This window comes from Bactrocera dorsalis, chromosome 4 (genome assembly GCF_023373825.1).
Source record: "Bactrocera dorsalis isolate Fly_Bdor chromosome 4, ASM2337382v1, whole genome shotgun sequence".
Taxonomy (NCBI): domain Eukaryota; kingdom Metazoa; phylum Arthropoda; class Insecta; order Diptera; family Tephritidae; genus Bactrocera; species Bactrocera dorsalis.
This window is the reverse complement of record NC_064306.1, coordinates 66,008,456-66,026,978: the sequence shown is the minus strand read 5'-3', so window position 1 is coordinate 66,026,978 and position 18,523 is coordinate 66,008,456. Positions and strand designations below refer to the sequence as shown.

At 39.6% G+C, this 18,523-nt stretch overlaps 2 protein-coding genes across 2 annotated transcripts; one reads left to right on the top strand and one right to left on the bottom strand.

Moving 5' to 3' along the window:
* Nucleotides 1-1,236: 1,236 nt before the first annotated feature.
* LOC105223672 (vitellogenin-1) lies at nt 1,237-4,765 on the bottom strand. The gene is made up of 3 exons (XM_049455255.1): nt 4,430-4,765; nt 2,100-2,368; nt 1,237-2,035 (listed from the first exon to the last, which is right to left on the bottom strand). The coding sequence occupies exons 1-3, from the start codon at nt 4,677-4,679 to the stop codon at nt 1,292-1,294; spliced, it is 1,263 nt and encodes a 420-aa protein (XP_049311212.1). The 5' UTR covers nt 4,680-4,765; the 3' UTR covers nt 1,237-1,291.
* A 10,520-nt stretch (nt 4,766-15,285) lies between these two features.
* On the top strand, nt 15,286-15,891 carry LOC105233284 (uncharacterized). Its single transcript, XM_011215326.4, has one exon. The coding sequence runs from the start codon at nt 15,415-15,417 to the stop codon at nt 15,739-15,741; it is 327 nt and encodes a 108-aa protein (XP_011213628.2). The 5' UTR covers nt 15,286-15,414; the 3' UTR covers nt 15,742-15,891.
* Nucleotides 15,892-18,523: the final 2,632 nt, after the last annotated feature.

The following is an 18,523-nucleotide window of genomic DNA, read 5'->3' as shown; positions in this document are numbered from 1 at the left end:
TTTAAACAAAGACATCGCTGCCCTTTCATCTCTTTTCTCTCTCCTTTATACGCTTTGATAAGAATCAAAATTCATTTATATAAATCATAATCGCCATTAAATTTATTAAAACTATTTAACGAAAATATGGAACACCCTAATAGTTTTCACTTTTTCTATTTTCTTCACGCGTAACACGTGGTAATTAAACATAAATGTAAAGTCATAAAAATATTTGCGCACAAATGATTGAAATTCATACGCGCTCTTCGGTTCGCTGCATCGCTAAATCCACGAGAAAACTAGGTAACTTGGCCGACGATTGCATCAATGACTCAATGAATGAATGATCGTTCCGCTGCGTTGATTACAATAATTATTGTTGTTGCTATATTTTACAAACTTAAGCAATATTAGCAAAAAGTAAGACCACAAATTATAGAAACGCTCAAAGTCGGATTAAAGGCGATAAAGTCAATAGAATATTGCTTAAGGAGAAAATAAATGGTGGCTAGAAACTAAAACGGCTAATAAATTTTAAATTGTAATGTTGGTGGTGACATAACATATAATAATAAATAAATATAAACTAGGTGAGAATTGCAAGTGAAATTGTATATGTGAACGAAATGCTAAAAATTTTTGTCTGCATTTAGTTTTCGCGATAAAATAAATTATTTTCATTATTTTTCGAAGATAAGAGTACCACTAAAGCCACTGTTTCTGAATTCGATACCAAACTAGTATCGACCGACTGACTAAAAAACCTAATTTTCTAATATCGCATATTTAAACTCAATGGTAACTTTATTGTTGTCAGTTTTGGTTGACAGTCCTTGGGCGGATAAAAATCTGGGTCCGTTATGTTTACTTAGACCCGACTGTCGTGAGAACGGCATAATAAATTTCGTACATTTCGGTTGAGCCATCTATTTGTCGAATGTGTCCAAAGCGACCTCTATAAAGAGAAGAGGACGATGATTGCAACTGTTATAAAAAAGAAAGTTCCATGGAACATATAAGGTCTCGGATGCGATTCACCCTATCAAAATATTTTCGTTTCGGGATGAATAGAAGAGCACTCTAGTTTTAGGACTCCAGCCCACTGAAATATCCTTCAAGCCGAGGTGCCTATGATACTATATACTTCCCGATCAAACTTGTGTGGATATCTACTACAACGCAATCGCTAGAATCTATAAAGTCGACGAACAAGTAAAAAAGAACACACTTTGATCTCATTGCACTACAGGCAGGTCGAATCTCCGCAGTCCTCTTGCGGACTTAACATTTATTCCAAAAAAAAAAATATTTATGAACGTTCTGAATTATTTCTTAAAGAATCACAAAACTTATCCCACACATGATCCCCAAAACTCTCAACAGTGGGTACACACACACCGCACTCCGAATTAGGACTTGTATAATTTTCTGTAGCATTCATACCGTATGGTTCGGTCGGGTTTACGTTTAGTATGAATAGCCCCTGTAGACCTATCGGTGTCGCAATGCCCATCGGATATTCATCGCCCACACAACGTTCCTGGTCCAGACGCAAGAGCGATGTACAACGTCTTGCTAGAAAATTGTATTCGTTACCCGGATACACCGACTCCATGTAGTACTGCCAGGAACGTTGATGTGAACAAACTGAATCGTCGCAACCATTTTGTATGGGAAAACGGCCGTTAACGAAAAAATCCGCATGCGCCGTGGGCTCTGACTGACCGGCAACGCCGGTATTGCTGTGGATGATATCAACAAACGCTGCATCGCTAGCCGAAAGCGTCGTTTGAATTTCGCCATAATCGAAACACGGGCCGGCTGGATCGAAACCAGTGACACGCGGTATTTGTCTACCAGTTAGGCGTGTAAAATGCCGTGCTGTTGTTCCCATGATCTGTGCGCCCAAACTGTGACCCATCAAATGTATATTTTCCAGCGGCACAACTTCTACGAAGTCCACCAATGCAATTGCGAGTATTTCGCCAATTCGATTTGTATTCAGTGAAGACCACGTGTAGAGCGTTTGTATGTAGCGTCCCACATCGATGCCCTGATTGGAAGTGTGGAGTTTTGCATGAGAGCAGTTAAAGTATTTTTTTCAACTTTCTCCTTACCAAGAAATTTGTATCCCCACGGCAATGGTACGCTTTGCCGATTCCATCAAGCACATCATTGGATCTGTTGGCATTGGTAAGCCAACCCGACGACGCGATAACGACTTTCTTGTTGATGTCGAAATCTGGATCGTCCACTATTCTGACCAATTCTTTTACTGGATACGATCTTATATTACAAGGTGTGCGTAATTGAATTGCAACGTCTTCTACGTCCGGTATTGCATTCGGCCTAGGTTGGATGGCATCCTCGCGTAGAATTGCCGAGCCTGTACAATGCGAATATAGAAGTTTATAGAATGGGAGCAAAAAGAATGAGTTAAAATTGCTTGGATTCTGACTTTATTCGGCGCAATTGTCATTATGTATGTAGGTATCGTCATCTTCAGAGCCCTTCAAATAGATTTATCGGTCAGGTATCAAGATGAATGGTGAGCTTTCTATATCAGAATCACTAGAAGGAGACTAAAAATGTGCTTCCAAGTAAAATGTAACAGACATGATATACTCGTAGAAGGTTCCTATGTGGATCTGCGCAACAATTAGACAATATTTTTATATGTCTATCTTTCTTTCTTTAAATAAATCAAATTAATTGACCTACTTGAACCGAATGTGTAATAAAATATAGTCATGCTTTTGGGTAAGTAATTATAGGACTATACCCAATCCCTACTCTTGCGTCCTCGCCGCGCACCTTGAAAACGTAACTACCCCAAGTTGGCCTGTGTGGAGCACGACGCGAAGAAATCATTCCCAATAAAGAGGAAACAACAACCTCGGATGAAAGACCCCACTTTTAGTGATGACCACAGCAAACGTAATAAGGTCTATGATTTAAGGGTATGCACCTGGAATGTCCGGTCAGTAAATTGCGAAGGTGCCAATGTTCAGCTAGTTGATGTCCTCGAAAAAGTAAAGGCTGACATCGCCGCCGCTAAGAACTGGTATGGACGAGACAAGAACGAACATGCGTGGTTCCTTGTAACATTTACTACAGCGGCCTTTAAAGGAGCGCAAATTCGCTGTGCGATTCGTGGTGAATGCGGCGACTAGCAGAAGTTTTCAAGACCAGAGCATACTCTTATAAGACCCAGAGTGGTGATCTAGTGGGTAATGTTCAGAGCATACTGCACTTCTCCATTCTGCTGAAGGGCAGTGCAAAGGTAACATCTGGTTCTTCCAAACCTGATTGACCAGTCGATAATGATGGAATAGATGTTCCATTGTGCGACTATAATGAGGTTCGAATAGCAATTACCTGCCTGAAGAACAACGAAGTGGCAGTGGCCGAAGGATTACCCGTCGAGCTATTCAAATACGGCGGCGAAGAGCTGACAATATGCATTCATTAGCTTCTTTGCAAGATATGATCGGATGAAAGCATGCCGGACAATTGGAACCTAAGTGTGCTCTTCTGCCCAACTCACAAAATCCCAATTACGCCAACTACGGTCGGATAAGCTTCCTTAATGTAGCAGGTTTAGTGTAGGTCTTCCCGAGCGTAGTTTGTGAAAAACCGAAGCCCTCCATCAACAAACTATTAGACCTTAGCAATTTATATTTGGAAAATCTACTATCGACCAGATTTTCACCACGCGACAAATCATGGAAAAGGTTTGTGAAAGAAAGATCGATCTACACCACCTCATCGCCGATTTAAAAGCTTCTTCAGAATCGAAAACGACTTCTCTCGGCGAACAAACTCTACAAGTCCCTCATCATTCTCGTCCTTCTATATGGCTCAGAGGCATGGAGGATAACAATATGTGATGAGTCGACGTTACGAGTTTTCGAAAGAAAAGTTCTGCAGAAGATTTATAGTCCTTTGCGCATTGGCAACGGTGAGTACCGCAGTCGATGAAACGATGAGCTGTACGGTACGATGAGATATACGGCGACATTGACATAATTCAACGAATCAAGAGACAGTGGCTGCGCTAAGTAGGTCATGTTTACCGGATGGAAGAAAACGCTCCAGCTTTGAAGGTTTTCGATTCTGTAGCCGGCGGTAGAAGCAGAGGAAGAGGAAGACCTTCGTTTCGTTGAAGAGATCAGGTTGCGCCAAATAGTGAAAAGATACGACTGGCACACTGTTGTTACCTCGGTTATAACTGCGTAGGCTGTAGCTACGACAATTCAGAAGAAGAATATTTGAACCGAATCTTACGAAGTCACCGATATAGTTACTGTTTCTTCTTCTCACAGTCAAAATGAAGTCGGACTATAACCACGCCCACTTTACGTTTTTGAATAGATTATCTCTTCCTAACTGCTTTCGTGGCTACTTTTTGAAAGTTTCGTTGCAAAAAATATTCTTTTTTACTCACATAGAGCACTCACTACAGCAACGATCGCCTGCGATGGAAATGAAAGCACTGCATTTGTCGTATATCTGAAAAAATAATCCGCCGTCAATTGATTGCCTTGGGATTGCACGAGTCCAGCTGCGATATCGCGGGCCGAACTAAAAATATCAAGTAAAGATATTGCCAAACCATGTTCCCCATCTAACGGTATTTCAAGTCCACAACACTGCTTTATTACAATAACTGCCAATAACAACTGAACGACTTTCATTTTTTTTTTTTTTGTAAAGAACAAATCCCTTCCCTGAAGTTCTATGCGATATACTAAAGCTTTAAACAGTTTATGATTTGGGCGCTCGTCCTGTTCGCCGATTTATAGACACAGCGCGACTTGTTATCAAAAAGTTGGATCGCATAAGCCATACATATATTATTTTTGTTGTAGCGTTGTCAAATGGACGCCCATAAATTATATAATATGAGGCTGTAAAGAATATTGGCGAGGTTTAACGTCTTCCCTTATCTAAATTGAGTGTTTTGCTGCGAAGGCGTTGGCTATAACGTTGGCGGCATGTGGGTGATTTTCGTTTTGCAGTTTGCTAGCTTTATGATTATTGGGCGCATACTTTGTGCACGCGCTTACGGTGGGAAGCTACTAAAAAGTTTTGTTACGGCTTAAAAGCTTTTGCATTTAAATGAAAATTATATTAAGTATTGAACTAGAAAAGCAATTATCCAACCTTGAGCCTTAACTCATACGCATATTTTTATTATTGTATTTAAGTACATAATGGTAAGCTAGGGTGCGCCTTCAAACACCCATGTAAGTGAACTTGTGGAACAGCGATTGAATTGATACCTTTTTGTTTGTAGTCATCCTCTGGATTAGGACGTGTAAGGTAACATATCTTATTTTCTTTTTTTATTCAACACAGTTCCCTTTAAGGGTGATACTCTGATTATAATGATCCTTCAACTTATCGATACCATTTCTGTAGCACCATTTGTTTCTTGCTTCAAAATAGGTCTCAAATTCGACTATCATCTATTCATCCCACGAAAATTTCTTCACAGCGAGCAGTCTTTTGAGATCTGAGGTCAGGCAACAGTCGCTGGTTGTCAGATCTGGAGAATACAGTGGATGCGGAAGAAATTCAAAGCACAATTGATAGATGTTGCCATCTTTTTCCCTAACTTGTGGCTCGGTGCATTGCCTTGGTGGAACATGACTTTCTTTTTCTTCAAGAACCGCCGTTTTTCGGCGATTTCATCCTTCAAACGGACCAATAACGGTTTGTAATAGTCTATGTTCAGGGTCCTTATTTTTTCAAGATAGTCAATTAAAATTATTCCAAGCACCAGCCTAAAACGCAGACGATCTTGTCAGGCGACTGTTGTTTTTTTTCCACGCTTTGAAGTGGGTTCATCGTGTACAATCCACTCCGACGACTGTCGATTGGACTTCGGAGTGAAATGATGGACCCATGTTTCATCCATTATCACATATCGAGGCAAAATATCAAACATCTCCGAACACTGCTCCGAATCGCCAACTCGTCGTTGTTTTTGGTCAAAAGTGAGCTCGCAAGGCACCCACTTTATGCAGATCTTTCTCATACCTAATTATTCGTGATTGATATTATGTAAACGTTCACTTGAAGTCTTTAGAGTGTTTGCTATCTCGAAAAACTTCACTTTACGGTCATCCAAAATTATTTTGTTGTGTTTTTTGATGTTTTCGTCGGTAACAACTTCACTGCGTTCGCCGACTTCTTTGCTCATTTCACCAAGCCAAGTTTTCGCTTCAACTATTATTTAGTTTTGGTCCGACAGCTGCCAAATTCCTGCACGCTCCGTTTGAAGGTTAGGACTAACTCAAAATCATATGGATTTAGTTATAGTAGCGCCATCTATCTGTCATGCCGGGAACTTTTCTATTAACCTGTTAAGACGTCAAACATCTTAATGAGACATTTGGAAGCTGAAGCAAATAAGGCACACCCTGATAATATGTAAATTTCTATTAGGTAATTAGTGAGAAATGAAAATACGTTTTTTTGTTTCGGTATACTATATAGTATAATATTTTATATTTGTCACTCAAGCACACCCCTTAACTTTTATGATCTAGTAACGAATGAATGTTTCATTAAAGTTTCCTCTACTATTCAAGCTCAAGTTCACTGTTATCAACTTAAAGTGAGTCAAGTTAATTGGCTATAATAACTAATGCGGATTTGTGATTCCAAAACGAAATAAAAGAAAATTATTTTTCTCCTAACGCTTGACGCTCAAACCTTTGGTGGGCAATGTCAAGACACCTAAACAATTTTCGACTTGAATTTGGTTTAAATTACTCGAGTACTCTGTTCGCCGACAATTGGAGATTCCAAGTGTAGCTAAAGCCCTCTGCACCTGGTCCTTCCAACGGAGTGGAGGTCTTCCTCTTCACCTGCTTCCTCGACGGGTAGTGCGTTAAATACTCTCAGAGCTCACTCCAGTTCCATTCGGTTCCGCTCTCTCTTAATTCGCTGAACTATGCCAATGTCATCTTATATCTATATGCGTTCAGCTCATCGTTCCATCGACTGTGGTACTCACCGTTGCCAATGCGCAAAGACCATAATCTTCCGCAGAATATTTTTCTCGGAAACTCGTAACGTCAACTCATCAGATAAAGCCATTGTCCATGCCTCCGCAACATACATATAGCAACACGTAGATGATGAGTGACTTGTAGAATTTGGTGTTTGTTCATCGAGTGAGGACTTTCCTTCTCTATTGCCTACGCAGTCGGAAGTTGCACCTGTTGACAAGAGTTATTCTGCGCTGGATTTCGAGGCTGACGTTGTTATTGGTCTTGATGCAGGTTCAAAGATAGACAAAATTATCTACGACTTCGAAATTATAACTGTCAACAGTGACGTAGGAGCGAAATCGCTCGTGCGACGTCCGTTTGTTTGATGACAGGAGATATTTCGTCTTACCCTCGTTCACTACCAGCCCCATTTGTTTCTTTTCCTCACCCAGTCTGTGGAAATCAGAACTAGCAGCGCGTATATTGAGGCCAATGATATCAATATCATCAGCATACACCAACAGCTGTATACTCTAACAGAAAATTGTACCTTCTCTATTCAGCTCTGCAGCTCAAATTATTCTCTCCAGCAATAGATTGAAGAAGTCATACGATAGAGAGTCGCCTTGTCTGAAACCGCGTTTAGCTCGGAGAGGTCTTTCCCGATACAGACGGGGCTTTTATTATTGCTCAACGTCAGTTTACACAGCGGTATTAGGGATTCCAAATTCAGACATTGAGGCACATGCTATCAAAATCAGCTTAGAGATCGACGAAGAGGTGGTGTGTTGATCCTCTTTGCATGTGACTTCGCCAAGATTTGGCGAATGGTGAATATCCACCTAAATGTAGTTTTCGAAAAAAATTTTAAGAAACTTTCCGATCATTTTAAGTATTCGACTAAAAATAAGCCTCACGTCTTAGACTTACAAACCTCTCACACTTTTCATTAACGCTGCTATACTTGTAGATAGTGATCTATAATACTCTAGCGACATACATCCTACATAAATCATTTTTAAAAATTTTTAGTGGATTTTCTATGAAATATATGAAACAATAAGGGAAGAAAGCATCTAATTAATCTCATAAGTTATTTAAAAAATATTTCACTAGCACAAGAAAAGAATACGCTCACAAAATAGCGCTGCGAGCTACAGCGCCATCTGCTTCGCCAATTTCGTCATTGCCTCCACTCTGTTTGCAGCCTAAGCTAAAAACTATTGCACAATAAAAAGCGCATAGCCAACAAAGCGCACGTTCAAAAATGATTTCATTTACGAGTAAATATTTTAAATTGAAAATTATTGGTTAATTATTTTTTAGCGTATCTTTCTATCGACATTTTTATGTATGTGTGGTACAACGCAGCTATAAAAACGCTGCACACACATACAGACATGCAAATGCATAACCCAGTATTTTATTATGATGTGGATACTTACAGAAAATTAATTAGCGAATTATATTGTTGCGCTTAACGATTGACCTTGAAGCGAAAAAAAAATTGTTTTGTGTGTTTGAAGAACCTTTATGATCGCATTTAAACATGTACTCGTACATAAGGAAGTATATATGTTATATGTATATGTTTGTATGTAAAGTAATGAAAAAGCGCAACTTATGAGCTACTTTACATAGAGAGTTTAATTACATAAATTACCAAGTAATTGGCCATTAAAAGAAGAATCGCTTATAAAAATGTTTTAACAGCGGATCTTTTGGCTGCTGGCACAAACAGCATATGCGGTGAGACTAATCGAAACATGAGATATTTTATACGTTTTTTTTTTGTCATGAAAATAGAAAAAGTGTATGTAATTCTCTGTATGCAATACAAAAAGACCTGGATTATTTTATATACTGAAGCAAACTTGCAACTATTTCAATTAATCAATTGTCTTCTTCCTTATGTTTCGTTACTTTTGCTGATTGCTTTGATGTTTGTTAATTAACATTAATGATAGGTGAAAAAATAAAAGAGTATAATAAGGAATAATCATACAAACAATAATTATTCTTGTTTGTAATGTGTAGTAATATGCTGATGAATCTATACCGCATTTAGTGTCTACATACGAAACTCAAGAATTTCTTTTACAGATTGAAACATTATTAAGGAAATCATCTCATGTGTCGGTTTCAAAAAATCGATTTATTCTGCATAAATCCAATGTAGAACATACATAGAATATGCTGGTAAAATAATTTGCAGAAGTTGAATCTAGGTGAAAGGTTAGAGGTGTGAGAAAGTAACGCTCTCAGAGCGACACAACTGAATTTTCTAATTTATTTTTCTCGAAACAAAAATACATTTTTGAACTGTCGTCTATGATTTCTCCGAAATGGTTTCTAAATTGCTTTAAAATTACAATGTTGGATTCACCACACATGTGGCTACCGCTCTAGCTGGTTTTTTGAAAAATATTGCACCGTCTTTATAATAATTTTATTATTTAAAATCATATAAAAAATTGAATTTTCAAGATTTGTCAAGATGCTAGTTCCAGCGATAGCCATCTACCCATATAACTGATCCAAATAGAGGTACTTTTTCAAAAGTCTTTTTTTTTGACAGACCTCGCGTGAGTCATTTTCATTAAGGGCGGGCTCCATACCCAGCGCACAACCCTGGAGAGGTTCAAACGATTGTCATCTGATGCTTGGTTTAAGACCGGAAGTCGTGAGCTGCTTGAGTCATATGTAAAAGAATCGTTTCTGGAAACTCCCAAGTGAATAGCGATAAAAAAACTTTCCTGAAAGAGCTTTTCTTCACTCTATGGGCTCTTGAAAAGATACAAGAAGATCCGACGTTTTGGAGCCATTTTTCTTCGGCAACGAGGCCCATTTCTATCTCAATAGATATGTAAACAAGCGAAATTGGGACTAAGAGCAACCTGAAGAGATTCAAAAGCTGCCATTAAATCCAGAAAAAACAACGGTTTGGTGTCGCTTGCGGGCCGTTGGAACCATCGGTCCATATTTCTTCGAAAATGAAAATGAAGCAACGGCGACCGTTATCGCGCCATGATATCCGACTATTTGATGCCTGAAAATTAAGCTCGTAATCTTCCCACAATCAATGGATTTATTGAGAGAACGGTAAGCAGATAATTTTACGTTTTTAGTCAGTCGATTGGCCACCAAGATCGTGTGATATCACACCGTTCGACTTTTTCACTTTTTCCTATGGGGATATGTAAAATCAATAGTCACTGCGGACAATCCCGTTTCGATTCAAGCTTTGGAGCAAAATATCACCCGTGTCATTTGCCAGTTACCAGTCGAAATGCTTGAACGAATCATTGAAAATTGGACTCAACGGATGGACCATCTAAGACGCATCCGTGGTGAACATTTGAAAGAGATAATCTTAAAAAACTAAATGGCAAAGAATGTACTTTTGAATGATGATCCATCAATTTATTCCTTATATGCGATATCCACTGTTAGGCTACTGAAACTTCCGTGGCTTTTGTAAAGCTATTTACTATATCATATTAGCTTGTGAACTCCAAATAACCGATACACGAATCCTACTTGTTTCATTTTGTTAACAACATACTAACTTACTAATTCTCTGAGAAATTCGAGATCGGCACAGCAAGTAAATATATCGGTCTTACCAGTGGCCGCTATCTTAAATCTACTATCTATTCTCTTTTTTACCGCCATGGCCTCGAATCCATATGAAATTGAAACTATTTCGAGCTTTTGAAATTCAGACCATTGCAAATTCAGACTTTACAATGAGATTGTCTTCAGTGCTGGTCAACTACAACTAAAGATACGAAGCCCTCAGAGACTATGTTCGTGTTCGTATGTCATCGATATGCGAAAATAGCATCTTTGCGGCATATTTCAAACAAATTCGTCCTCTTTATTTCTCATCTTTACAAAATTTACTTAAAATATTTTCAGAGCCGGTTGGAATACACATTGTTCCTTTCATTCTAAAATAAACGCCACTGTACTCCAACACCCAACTACTGTTTGTCTAAACCAATATTTGTTCAAAATAAATATTTTCAAGTGCGCTAAAGCTTACGTTTATCCGCTGGTTAACAAGTCAGAATGTCGCAGCCTCGGATTGTGTTGCAATTCAGTCCAAATACGTGTGTCACACACCCAGTACGCGTGCTTAATAACTCGCTACTGTCGCCGGCGCCGCCACGCTGGTCAGCATGGAAATGCTCGCGTGCGTCTGCGTTGCAATCACTGGCGCTCGCACACGACGGTGTCAAGCGTTCGCGCATATTTTACAGCCGCAAAATTGCTCAATTTTAGCACTTTGCCTACACGTACATAATTCTATTTGAAATTGAAATAACAAAGTGATTACATAAATAAGTATGCATGCACATCCGCTACCGAGCGTTAATAGACGGCTGCACAGTGGGTTGTTAGAGGGTTTTCTGTAACAGAAAATAATTCAAAATAAATTTCTTTATACTTCATGTAAGCTCAAACCCTTCTGGGGAGTCTGCATTTCATTCACTATTGCAAGGTGATTAATTTCTTCAGATATATCTCAGAAACAGAGAGAGTACTCAACTCTTCGCGATGGTCATTTATTTATATATTTTATCGGATCTCCAACATTTCCGACCGACTACAAACTTTGAGAAAGTTTTGCAACTTGCGGTCTAAAGAGCTTTCATCAAAATTTTTTTTATCAAATTTTTATCACAGTTCTAGTCGAGTTTCCTTAATATTTTTTCTAAAAATGGAATTAAATATTAATGAATTATTCTAAATAGTTTCGTTATATGCCTGACAACACTATTTTTATATAAAAGTGATATATTTTTATTAAGCTTTTCTTTCTTACATGCATTCCACAACATAACCTAACTTCCATATAAAGAATTTATATATTTTTAAATTTATATTTTGTATATATAAGTACAAAGAAACTAGTGGATAATAAGAACTCTTGCACACCAACTTCGGCTTGGCTGTCAGAATAGTGTATGCAAAGCGGATATCGAAAAAACCCCCGAAAATTCCCATTTTTTACTCCCATTTCTAGAACGCAACGGTGTGTAGGTATGTATGTATGTGCTTATGTATGAAAAGGTTTTGCCCACTGAACCTGTATTTTGAAATCATCGTTCCTTCTTTCCACAAAGTGCAAGAGAGAAACACTGTGCGTGCCTTTAATAGCCACACTAAAGCATTGCTTTTAATTAAGCGGCACTTCTTGGAGCTGCGGGCAGTCGAAAATGGCCCTGATTATATGTAACCTAAGGTGAGATAATGATTTAAGACTTAAATTTGTAAGTGCGGAAATATACTAATATTTAAATTAAACGTATGTGTGTGTGTCGGCAATGACCTTGTAAGAAATAGTAAAGGTGTAAGGTGCATTACGCTAAATAGTAAACTCAACACTATTTTTGTGGTTAAATACCTTCTAAAAACACAGATCCAAAAGTCTGTTGAGACAAATGAAAAGTCCAAAGCCCTTTATATTGAAGTGATTTGGATTATGGAGAAAATCTACAAACACTTTAACATTTATTTCTCCAATGTGAGCTACTATCGAATTATAATTTTAACTAAAACTTGGAAAGAAAGTTCAGTTCATTTAGACCTTGTACAACATTTTTAACCTCTTCAAGTATACACTTCATCAGTTTCTGAGGGAAAACCCATTTCCTTATTCCTCATTAGAAGAGAGGGGTCACCCAAGTCTATACTAAAGTAAATATTGAGAGACGGACAATCTCAAAAGGCCCTAAAGGATTCCAATCAACTTAAAAAAATTACGAGTTCCATTCCGTATGCCGTCCCTAACCGGCCATTATTTATTGTTTAACTAACGTGAGGTTTGTAGGGGCGGCCACTGAAGCCTATATGTATGTAGATATTATCAGAATGTAAGGCCAAGTTTCTTCTTCTCCTTTTATTGGTAGTGTGGTTTACGTGGCGAGTCTCAAACCCAGTGCTACCCAGAGCACACTTGGTCTGCGACCGGAAGTCGTGAGCTGCCATATGTAAAATAATCGTTTCTGGGCACTCCCAAGTGAATGTGACAGAAAACTTTCCTCACTTGCGGGAACTACTACAAATGGCTCTATACTACAACTTGGCTATAACAGTGTAAGCGGGGTATACGCCAATAAAGAAAAAGGCTAAAGTTCGTTCCCTGTCCCGATCAACAAAAAGAGTTTTTTGATCCACAGCCAATGACAGGCAGCTGAATGCTTATCGAACTTGAAAAAGTTTCTCATAATATCTATTAACCGTTCGGAAGTTGCCTAAAACTTGAGGATTCCGAAGGATCTCGGATAATTTCAAGATATACCGCACATTATATATGTTTATGGATAATCAAATTTTCATCAGCTAGCTCGCTTCAGGCTACCACATCGCTGTAACGTCTTTCAAGCAGAGGTTGCTGTCATCAAGGTATCAGTAGATACACTACTTCAAAGTGCAGCTTCCTTCACTCTGATAGGAGAGCGCCTATATTGGCTTTGAGACCCCTGACCATGCGATCAAAACTAGTCAAGGAGTGAATGACCTTATGAGCAATAGCATCAATTTTCTTTCGTATAAGATTTATTCCTAGCGGAATAGCCGCGAAAATTGCAGAGCCGATGAGCTTGGCAGGGAGGGCGCTCTTACTTCAACTTCATCTGAATGGAAACGAGCCGGTACACCGTTGTTTTCTTGCATTTTGACGCTGGCCTCCTGTAAGCACGATAAACACTGGTTAACAACCCAAACTTATGCGACTGCGAGATCTTTCTGATGAATCGTAAAAGGTTCTCTGAACTACTTACTCGTAGGAATATTCTGACTGGAATCTGTCCAATAAGGTTCACACGCGGTGCCGCTATATACTTTATGGACTTTATGGAGAAAGCCAAGGTGGAATCATCCTACCACTTTTGGCTTTTGCCAGATTAAAGTTGAAATATCTCAGTTGACTCACCATAGGCAAACCTATCGTGGTATGGCTTGCCTTTTACCGCTTGAACACATTTTTGGAAAGCTCAAAGGGCGACGTCGATCTATGACGATCTGGTGATCCATTTTTAAAAGATTTTTGGTAACACAAAAGGAACAACGTTCACCGCGGTTCAAGTGAGATCCATTCATAAGATCAACCCTAAGACTTAACCTAACCTAACATCATAGAGAAGAGCCCACATATAGATTAACATAGAAAGTACATATCGAAATGACAGATCATTTATGAACGGCTTTAGAATCCAAGTTTTCCGAAATCCCTCTTCATCCACCTCGAGAGTATTTCCTACCGGGTCACATAAAGAAGCATCAAAAAGTGAGCGGTCCGATGTCGACTAAATGTGATTAAGTTCAACTTGTATGCTGACTGACTACCGGCTGGCGGGTGGCGGCCAACCACCACAGGGCAGTGAGTCACAGATTACAAGATTTTGCGTATGTGCGAAGTTAGTTGCCAGGCATAACTGCCACAACATAATACACGATAAACAAAAACACACCCAAAAAGTGAACAGATTCAAATAGCGTTGTAAATAAAGCTAGAACTGGTTAGCTTGCTGCAACTGCCACCGCCACTGGGCCCGGTTTTGCGGTCAGCAGTGAGTGTTGACATTAACCATGTGACTTTATGGGAGCGGACTGCAGAAGATGGACACACAGAGATATACAAATATGAACTAAAAAATGGGATTCACTTTGGGACGCACATAATCAACTCTGCGGATGCTAGCTGGCGCTGTCACGTAGGGCTTACACTCCTTTACATACCAGAACACTTTAACGACGCATTGGCCAGCTGAGCGCTGCGCACGCTGGCGCAAAATGCTCTCAACGCTTCTAGAAGTTCACGCGCATGCGCAGTGTCACTGTTTACACTATGCAACATACGTGTGTGTGCGTGTTTGCGACGCAGACTTTTGGCTAGTTTGCGGTGGCACGGCCGAGTGGTTGGCCGTGGTGGTCGCTCAGCTCCGCCTGCAAACCCTCGGCTCGCAGTTTATTAGTTCACCAGCACACTCAAGTGTTCCGGTAATGCCAAAAATAACAGCAATAACAACGGCAACATAGTAAGTACTTGTTACTACCGCGCTACCTGCGAATATGCTCTTCACTCATACGCCGCTTTAAATTGCTCTGCTGACAGCTCATCTTCGGACGGGTTGGTCGCTTGGTCAGCTTAGCTAATGAGCGGCTGCGACAGCGTTGTAAGTGCGCTTGTGTGTGTGTGTGTGTGTGTGTACAGAACGACAGGTAGATATTCAAAAAGAATAACTACAACAAATCCAACAAAAAATGTTTGGTCGAATATAAATAGCGGCTTCGATTTGCATGTCGATATCAGTGCAAATTCGGCTATCGCAACTCGTGTACCCAACGCAGCGCAACCTTACGCATCTTCAGTTACGGTTACAGTTATAAGAAGAACTCATCACCAAAGTTTAACAATATGAAGGTCCTCGTGATCCTGTGCGCCCTCGTGGCAGTCGCCTCCGCCGGTTATATACGCAGCGGTTGGGGCGGTGGTTCCGGCGGCTGGGGTGGCTACGGTGGTGGTGGCTACGGCGGTTATGGCGGTTATAGCGGCGGCGGCTATTCTGGCGGTTATTCATCACCGAGAGTGATCAAAGTGATTACAGTGGGCAGCAGCGGCGGTGGTTATGGTGGTTATGGTGGATATGGTGGATACGGTGGTGGTGGTTATGGCGTACACGGCAGTGGCGGCTGGGGTGGCGGTTGGAAGAGCGGTTATGGTGGTGGCAGCGGTTGGTGGTAAAATGCATATGTCGACCTGGCAACCCTGTCGTATTGGATCTTTTCGAATTTCGTGTGTTGTGATTTTGTTTTTGTATATAAATCTGTATGCATATATGTACCTTTCTGCGGAATAAAGTAAATTTATTTTATGTGAAACGAAAAAAAAAAATCTTGCAAATTGTCATTGATTAGAGTTGGTTGGAGTTTATAAGGTCTTTAAGGACCTTATGGACTAAGTGCTGCGCTTACTTCAAGTGCCTTCGACATTCCATGGGATAACAACTGAAAGCTCTCAGGCGCTTCCGTCTTTTGAGGTATTTAATTTCCTGAGCATTTATTCCGTTCTGGGAATGGATCGCCAAGCTGCAAATCGAAGGAATACTCAGATCGGATTTTGTACAACGTATCAATTACTCCAGAATTAACTAAATCATCAATTCTGAAGATAATGCGTCATGCACTTCTCTTTGTCTAAAGATCTTCCAGATTCCCTGGTCCTGAAAGGCGACTAAAAAGAAAAAAACATCCTTTTCCAACATGACCTAGGACTCCTCGGGCCGTAGAGGCTACCAAAGAGTTCCTGATCAAAGAACACGTCCTTTACCTCATGACCTGTGCACTAGTACCACGAAAGCACTGACGTGATAAATTTATGGAGATTACTAATTGGTTAAAGTGTACATCAAACCAAGTTCGGAGGGTCAACCAAAACATTGTAGCGGGAGCTGTGAGATCTCTTTTTGGTGCTCCCTTTGATGGCAAATACCTCGTGGCTGTACTTCTGGAAGATGTCAGACTTCGAATAAAGCAGATCTATAAAGACCACCTCCTAGACGACTGGTTTTGGCACCGCTCAAATGCGGAAAGTCTTTGCGGCTAAGAATGGAATGTACAATGATTTTCTGAATTGCATGAAACCAAGCTTATAACCGGCCGACCTATTCAGCGTAGCCGATGTTTCTTAATCTATGTTAATGTCGTCGTATAACTCCTACAGCTCATCGTTCCATCTAAGGCGATATTCGCCGTTAGCACTGTGCAAAGGGCCATACATCTTTCGCAGAACCTTTCTCTCGAAAACCCGTAAAGCCGACTCATCAGATGTAATCATCGTCCATGTCTCTGCACCATGTAGTAGGACAAAGATGATGAGTTGCTTGAGTTTGGTCTTTGTTCGTCGAGAAAGGACTTTAATTCTCAATTGCCTACACAGTCCTGTTGGCAAGAGTTATTCTGCTTTGGATTTCGAGGCTGACATTGTTGTTGATGTTAATGTTGGTTCAAAGATAGAAAACATTATCTACGACTTCGAAGTTATGACTGCCACCGTTGACGAGGAAGCCAAGTCGCGAATGATATCGCACACTCTTAAAGAAGACTGTTCCTTCCGTATTTAGTCGCTCGTATTATTTTCTCCAGCAATAGATTAAAGAAGTCCCACGATAGCGAGTTTCCTTGTCTGGAGAGATTCTTCCCGATGTTGACGGAGCTTTTGGTGTTGCTCAACGTCAACTTACACAGCCATATTAGCTTTGCGGGAAGTTCTTTTCAAGCGTCACCATCATCCTAGACATTCTTCCGCTAAAATGCTTCCATAAGTAAATATTCCAACCGCTTGGAAACTAGTATCGTCCTCATAAGTTCGACCTACGTTACCTCATAAATGATGTCTATGTATTTTTAACCCTAATCAGTTCAAAACTAAGCGAAGGTTTTTCCCGCACCTATAAGTGATTTATGATATTCATAATCCCCTTAATATCTGTGTGAATTCGAAAACAAAACATCCATGGACCATAAACACACACATACAAACATAGTAAGTACTAACTCTGATTATTTTGCTTGAATTATGCTTTGTGTTTCTCAATTTTGTTTTCATTATAATTACAGCTTTTATGGCCATAATAAATGTCTTGTCTACCCGCATATGCATTGCAACGTTTTTTTTTTCTTTCTAATGATCATTAAAAGCAGAGAATTTTTTTCGCATCGTCTGATTAATAGTTTATGAGCGTAAGTTGTTAGTAAATGCCTGAGAATATTTTGTTGGCTAAATTCTGACATAATCATTTGGTCATAAATAAATTAATTGAATGTTTGCAATGTTTGTTTTGGCATAAAGTTTAGTTGAAAATTTTCAAGCAGATGAGATTTAAGGGCAGCCATGAAGTGAAGTAGGCGATCATCACACAAGTAAGTGTTGGTTCAATGCCTGAGTGTCTAATATTATTCCGTATAGCAGAAAATTTTAGAGCCAACAGCCAACTGAGCCCCTTGGAGATAGGTGGAAACTATAGAAAAGTAGTTGGCGGCTTCGACGAACATAACATCAACAAAATGTTTACTCCAAAGAAGATTCAAATATACATATCCTTAAACAATTTTACAATATATAAATAAATGAGGAAGTGAGAGCTCAATTCCGTAATACCTTAGGTAGCAAAGAGCTAATTGCATTATTTAAATGCATTATCGATAGTAAAAACCACACTAAAGATCATACGAGGTTTGACAATTAAGTAATGAGACTGATTTTATTACCACGCTTGTGATAAATCTGTGACCTTGAAATTCCCTTTTTCTTTTTCCGGCATCCCTCCCCTCTCCATTGATATATGCACCATCGCTCTAGCTTATTTCGTTCGCCTGCTGCGTTAAATTGAGTAGACCTGTGTTTATAGTGCTCGTCACGAAAATGGAAAAACGAAATCAAGAGCAACGCGTCGCGATCAAATTTTGCGGCAGATCGGTTTTTATGGAATCAGTCTCATTACTTAATTGTCATACCTCGTATATGT